The sequence below is a fragment of the Penaeus chinensis genome, chromosome 28, assembly GCF_019202785.1.
Source record: "Penaeus chinensis breed Huanghai No. 1 chromosome 28, ASM1920278v2, whole genome shotgun sequence".
In the NCBI taxonomy this organism is placed as follows: Eukaryota; Metazoa; Arthropoda; class Malacostraca; order Decapoda; family Penaeidae; genus Penaeus; species Penaeus chinensis.
This window is the reverse complement of record NC_061846.1, coordinates 2,407,229-2,414,297: the sequence shown is the minus strand read 5'-3', so window position 1 is coordinate 2,414,297 and position 7,069 is coordinate 2,407,229. Positions and strand designations below refer to the sequence as shown.

General features: G+C 42.8%; 1 protein-coding gene across 1 annotated transcript in view; it reads left to right on the top strand.

Moving 5' to 3' along the window:
- Nucleotides 1-2,203: 2,203 nt before the first annotated feature.
- Nucleotides 2,204-7,069, top strand: part of LOC125040028 (adhesive plaque matrix protein-like) — a 5,290-nt gene continuing 424 nt past the window's right edge. Inside the window, exons 1-5 of the mRNA XM_047634449.1 lie at nucleotides 2,204-2,569; nucleotides 2,773-2,889; nucleotides 3,189-3,311; nucleotides 3,686-4,008; nucleotides 6,644-7,069. The exon at nucleotides 6,644-7,069 is cut by the window's right edge and continues 424 nt beyond it. Of these exons, the coding sequence (XP_047490405.1) occupies nucleotides 2,219-2,569; nucleotides 2,773-2,889; nucleotides 3,189-3,311; nucleotides 3,686-3,940 (846 nt within the window). The 5' untranslated portion in view covers nucleotides 2,204-2,218 and the 3' untranslated portion in view covers nucleotides 3,941-4,008; nucleotides 6,644-7,069. The remainder of the gene's footprint in view (nucleotides 2,570-2,772; nucleotides 2,890-3,188; nucleotides 3,312-3,685; nucleotides 4,009-6,643) is intronic.

The window sequence follows — 7,069 nt, the reverse complement described above, 5'->3', positions numbered from 1 at the left end:
TCTCTCTCTCTCTCTTCTTCCCTCTTCCCTCTTCCCTTCCCTCCTCTTCTTTCCCCTTCTCTCCACCTTTCCCTTCCCATTCCCTCTCTACCTTTTTCCCTTCCTTCTCTCCCTCTCTCTCTCGCTCTCCCTTCTCTTCATTTCCATCTCCTTCTCCCTTCTCAACTCTCCTCTCTCTCTCTCTTCCTTCCCTCTTCCCTCTCTCCTCCCCTCTCTCTCCCTCTCCCCTCCTCTCTCTCCTCCTCTCTCTCCTCCTCTCTCTCTCCTCTCTCTCTCTCCTCCTCATATAGTCATCCTCCATCTCAAGCTCATCACTCCCAACATTCCCATAACTCTACCCAGTCTCCGTCCCACCATCTCCCTCCCCTTTCACCCCTTACAACGTCCCGGCTCTATCCACACCTTCCTCCGCCTTTATTTCCCAATAGGTAACACCACAAAACAAGCATCAAGACCCCAAACATCAAAAATGTCAGGCTGAGTTAGACAGAAGGAAGAGTAAAAAGGTGTCAGGGGGGACGGATTGGGGGGGGGTGGCGCGGTGCGGCGAATGGCGAAAGCGAGAGGGTGGGGTGGTTAGGGGGAGGAGAGATTAGGAAGGGAGGGGAAGGGTAGGTAGTAAAGAGGGGGTGGGGGAGGTGGCGAGGAGGAGAGGGGGAGGAAAGAGTGGAAGGGAAGAGAGGTAGTAGTAAAGTGGAGGATGACGATAGAGGTAGGAAAGAGGAAAAAAAGAAGGGCGAAGAGACTAGGAGAAGAGAAACAGAGGCGAGAGACAGGAGAGGAAGAAACCTACCGGGAATTCTCTACATTATATCACTCATTATCTCTGTCATCCATCATCATCCAGGCACTTAATCATGAGAATTTGAACAATGACAAAATAAATGAGGTGTTGGGACTTGTGCCTGTTATGCAAATTCAACAAATACCCCGTGCATTTAGGGAGAAAAGAAAAGAATAATCGGGCGCCATTTTTTTCGCCTCATAAGAAGAAAAAAAAAGAAAAAAACGAAGCGGTTTGATGACGCTACCTGCCTTCCAGACCAATTATTGGTGACGTGAGAGGAGAGATATAAAAAAAAGCCCAAATAATTTAGAAAGACTGATAAAAAATAACAAATAGACTAACTGAGTTCAACCGCAATCGTCTTGTATTTAAGAAAAACGGGTTTTATGAAGAGATCACGTTCCAATGGCTTCTATTTTTTGTCATTTCTTTTTTCCTGTCACTTCCACCATCAAGATGATAGTCGATCCTTCACACTTTCAAGTGGGAGGAAAAAAAAGCAACAAAGACTTTTTTATTGTATGAAAGTTGAAGCGTAAATCGAATTACTGAAATACGATAGGCTATTGTTATTTGATGACAATATTGTTCATTGTTATAGAACTTTAGAGGATTCTATTTTTTCTTCTTTTTCGAATGAGACAATAAGTCGCAGATGCCACACTTTCTCGTCAAATTGTCTCTGTAATATATATAATTTATTTTCCTTATAGAGAAATATAGATCACTTAAAATTCTCATAGACTGGTAACACCATTTCCTATAAAAATACTTGAATTAATAATCAGTACAATATCTAATGAAAAAATAATCCCAAATTGGTCACACGCATTTTCAAACCAAAATCAAACAGGGGAATAAAGAAGAGGGAGAGAAAGAAAGAAAGAAAGAGATAGAGAGAGAGAACTGCCTAGCATTTCCAGTGTAGCGTGCGTGCGTTACTTTCACCGAGAATAGGTTATATGGATTCCGGTAGCGGCATGGGTCATTATTTTCACCGCATGAACCACATACTCACACACACACATGGCAGAAATCTGGCCTTTTGTAATTTGCTGAGACGTACAGTGTTCTTTTTTTCTTTTCTTTTTTTCTTTCTTTTTTCTTGAGGAAGTCACGGGTCATGTTTGTTTATTTTGTGTCCTTAATAGCGACATGTTTGTCTGTTTCCCCCTCGATGTTGGGGATTTTAAGGCTGCTTAGATAGCGTTCTTTGTTATTTATGAGAAGTTATTCTAAGAGCAAGTAAAGAAAGGTTATCTTGTATGTATAATATATTTAATGATTGTTCTTTATATATTATAACAGGTATTCTTCAGTCATACTTTACCTCAGTAATAACGATATTTCTTGTTCTCTATAATACATATTCGCAAACTTTTTTTTTCCCCCGAAGCCACCCCTCTAACTAGTTCGTCTTCCCCCCAACAGATGTCGCGCCTGTTGCTCCTGTTGGCCCTCGTCGCCATCGTCCGAGGCGAAGCCGAAGCCGAAGCCGACCCAGATTACCCTGCCCCCCGCCCCTCTACCAGCTACGGCCCTCCCCCAGCCCCCGCCCCTAGCTACGGACCTCCCCCTGCCGCCCCTGCCCCTAGCTACGGACCTCCCCCTGCCGCCCCCGCCCCTAGCTACGGACCTCCCCCCGCCGCCCCCGCTCCCAGCTACGGTCCCCCTCCCAAGCCTAAGAACTACTGCCCCAAGAAATGTTACGACAAGACCGTGTACACCACCATCACCAAGACTGCCATGGAGCACCACACCAAGTGGAACACCGAGCAGCAGGTAGGACAGGCGGCGCACGAAAAGGCCAAGGCAATTCGATGCATATCAGTAGATGTCATCATGGAAGATTAATTACTGATATTTTCGGTATATGAATAGTATACGAAATCATCCTCATATACATATCTAATTTGCATAGTATAAACACCAACGCATACCAAATAAAATGAAAGATTTTGACCAATGTCCCCGTTTGTTCACAGTACGTGCCGACCACTCTGTACAAGTACGTGACAGAGACACTGTACTACCCTACGACCGTTGTGCAGTACGAGTTCATCACTCAGCCACTTCCCGATCAGGTCATCTACGAAACCAAGGTAAGATATCGAAGGAAATATAAGTTATGGTTTTATTATCCACAGAAAAATAAGAAGTAAGAATTTCTTTTAAAGATCTTTTAAAAATCATAAATCACCTCTAAATAAAAACAAAGCCATGTTTCCCAACGGAGAAAACAACGCACTCACAGCTCACCCATGAACTAAAAAACAAGATAAATAAACAAACATCACAATCCATCCTAACCAAGCAATACAACACCGAACAGACAAACAAACCACGATATTCATCACGGAAAGCGGACTCTAACTCACGCCTTTTTCCCCGAACCCAACAGGTCGCCTACAACACAAACTCCGTCACCGAGGCTCATCTCACCACCGTCCAGCAGATGATGCCCGGCACCCACTACTACATGAAGACTATTACTGAGAGCCACTACTGCACCGACTACGTTCAGGTGAGATGGGTGTGGAGAGGTGGAGGAGGAGGGAGGGAATTGGAGGGAAGGGAAGGGAGTGGGATGGAATTGGAGAGAGAGAGAGTGAATGGGAGGGTGTGTGAGTGAATGGGAGAGAGAGAGAGAGAGAGAGAGAGAGAGAGACAGAGAAGGAGTCAGAGAAAGAGAAAAAAACGGAGAAAAGGAGAAAGAATGAGAGCGAGTGAGAAAAAAAAAATACAAACTAATTCCTATATACATCAATACGCCCATTTATCAATGAAAGAGATAGCTGTCACATCCATCCATGCATAACATGACGTCACCAGATGAACCCATCGCCACCACGCAGTCACTTAATACCCGCCCCTCTTCCCCCTCCCCGTCTCCTACAGGTCCCTTACTACGTGACGGTGACCAAGCAGATCTACAAGACCGTGCAGGAGCCCCATTACGTCACAGAGACCAAGGTTGAACAGAATTACGTCACTGTTACCGAAGACGAGCCCCACTACGTCACACAGACCCAGGTGCAGACCAACCAGCAGCAAATGTACGTCACCGTCACCGAGACCAAACACGGCTACGTCACCATCACGCAGACCAAGACCGAGCCTCATTACACGACCGTCTGCAAATACGGTTATTAAGGCGTTTCCCCTCAATTCCCCCCCTTTTTGACAATTGGTCTAACAGCCTCTCCGAGTATCAGGAAAATGTAAGTTGTTGTTGTTGTTTTTTTTGTGTAATTTTGAGTATATTTTGTGGTATATTGGAATATATGTGTGTATTTATTTTCTTTTTGTCTTTGTGATGATATTTTCTTTCTTTTCCGTGTGTCTGGCTTCTCTTTCTCTTTCTATTTCTCTTTCTCCTTCTCTCTCTCTCTCTCTCTTTCTCTCTCTCTCTCTCTCTCTCTATCTCTATCTCTATCTCTATCTCTCTCTCTCTCTCTCTCTCTCTCTCTCTCTCTCTCTCTCTCTCTCTCTCTCTCTCTCTCTCTCTCTCTCTCTCTCTCTCTCTCTCCTCTTACCTTTATCAGATACTATAACTGTCCTCCCCTCCTCTACCCCCATATCAACCCCCTTCCACCTCCCCCCTACCCTCCCCACGCGCCCTACCCTCGCACCTACTACAAACTGATTATGTTAATCAATTCAGGCGTCATAAGGTCGAATTTCCCTCGCTAGAGAACCGGAACGTCGCCCTAATGCGGTGGCCGTAGCGTGTCTATAAAGCGAGATAGAGAGACAACCTAATTGCTTAAGATATGCGTAGGCATTCTTCATCCGGGAAAAACAAATGACGCGCGCGGAGGTACACACACAGTACGCGTATTTTTGTAGGTGTATTAGCATACGCACGCACGTACTTACGTATACTTAAGTGCGTAAATATGCTAATATAAAGACATGAACACGGGCGAATGCTTAAGTTCGCGCACATGCATACATTCATACATATACGTACACTGACATACATATATACGTTCACACATATACATTCGCACACATACATACTTACGTTCACACTCGTACATGTATACACCATACGCTCACACACACGTTCACACACATTCACATACATATGTTCAACACATACACAAGTTCACACACACGTTCATATAGATACACATACACGTAAACGTACATACATACATACATACACGTGATCACATGCATCTCACGAATTGATAATAGTCAGTCACAATATTTGCAATATGACAAGCGACCGTAACTAACGCAGATACTTGCATCTATTATATATAATTCTGTAAAATCAAGCCTTAAGTTGCATAACATTATTTGCATTTTTTCCCTCCCTGTCAAAAAATGTAATATCGTTTCTTCATAATTATCATCGCTAGTGAAAGTAAACCCATCACCTAATTTTTTCCTTTTTTTTCTAAATCAAGTTCATACGATAATGTCGTAATTTTTTTTTTTTTTTCTCTCTCTCTTTTTCCATCCTTCTCGCTTGCGTTCATTTCGTCTTTTTATTATCATTGGTTTTGTTCTCTTCGTTCAACTGAAAAAAAAAATCCGTTTGGTTAACTCGTTATGTTGTCCTAGTTTTATCTTTAATTTCTCATCGTTATTTCGTTTACGTCCCTCTTTTATTAAAATATCTGATCACCATTATCCTTATTCTTAATACCAACATCATCACAGTTATTCGAACGACCAACCTTATCACATTTAATATCCATCTATATTTTTTCCCATAATGGTTGACTATTCTTCAATTTATTATCGAGTGCGCTGAGTCACCCCCCCCCACCCCCCACTCTTCCCTCCTCCTCCTCCCCCACCCCCCTCTCTCGTGGTTTCCATTCGAGTGAAATTGACTTTACGCGCGACCATCTGTTCGAGCCATCTGTCACGTTTAACGACTCATTACGGGCTATGGTAACGAGGTAACTGGATCAGTCCCTTTAATAGCCGTGTATTTGCGGAGATTTGTTAACCTTCATTCTGTTGTTGATGAAAAAAAAAGAACAATAAGTAAGAGATTTAAAAATCGCGGTTAAATTCTTTGGATAAAAAAGGAAGGAGACGAGCGTAAATTTGTTTTTGTTTTCTTTCCTTTTTTTCTCTGTAGTAGATAAATGGAAATAGTGTGCTGTAACGTCGCATATATTTCCACGGTTTACAACTACAAAAGACGATAAAAATATCATAATCGCAACGAGACACGAGAAAAAGAATCGGACATTACTTCTAGATTACTCTTGATTTGCCTCAACGCGTAACACTAGAAAAATATGGCGTTTGTGGAGGGAAACTGCCCCTTTTTTGGCGGGAAATTCAACCTTCATTTATTTTAAAGAGAGACGTTCTCTATGACAAGTAGATTTATGGCAACTGAAGCGGTCAGTGGCCGGCAGCCGGGAAGAGAAAGAGGCATTTGTCGACGTGACGGATAGTGGCAGAAAATGGCGATAAAAAATGGACATATTTGTGAAAACCACCGATGCTTGGAGAGAAGAAGCTATTACGGACTTTCTTTTTATTTTTGTTTGTCATTCCCTCCTTTCCTTTCATCATTTTGGCCTGAAGTTAGGTTTGTTATCTTTCTATTTCCATTTCTTTCTGTTTCTCCCTCTTCCTCTCCCTCTCCCTCCCTCCTCCTCTCCCTTTCCCTTCCTCCTCTCCCTCTTCCTCTCCCTTCCTCCTCCTCTCCCTTCCTCCCTCATCCCTCCCTCCCTCATCTCTCCCTCTCCCTCTCCCTCTTCTTCCCTCCTCCCTCCCTCTCCCTCCCTCCTCCTCCCACTTAACCCATTTTCTACATCCAACTCCATAACACATAAAACCTACATCATATTAATGATTATATTTTCTCTCTCTTTCCAGGTTCTTCAGTCCCACTCCCCTAGCATTAAGGTTTTCAAACTCCTCTATCCATCTTTCGTTTTATTTTTAATGTGTACGTATTTATACAAGTGATATCATCGAAAAGAAGGGCGGGCACCCTTTGATGAGAAAAAGATATTTTGTTATGAGTATTATTACTATTATTATTATTAATTTAGACACTTAGCTTTTAGATACATGTATTTTTAGATGAATATATACGTATATATATATATATATACTCAACGAGTGAACCGCGGGCGGCGGCGTGCGGCAGATGCTTCCGGGCAAAAAAGCAATCTGTCACTATTCTCAAATGTTAAAGACTGTTTTAGCATTCGCAGTGTTTGGTTTTATACTGCAAAATGTTCATACTGTGTGCGTCTTTTTTTATAACAGTGCGAGTCAACACTGGGCGTGATAATG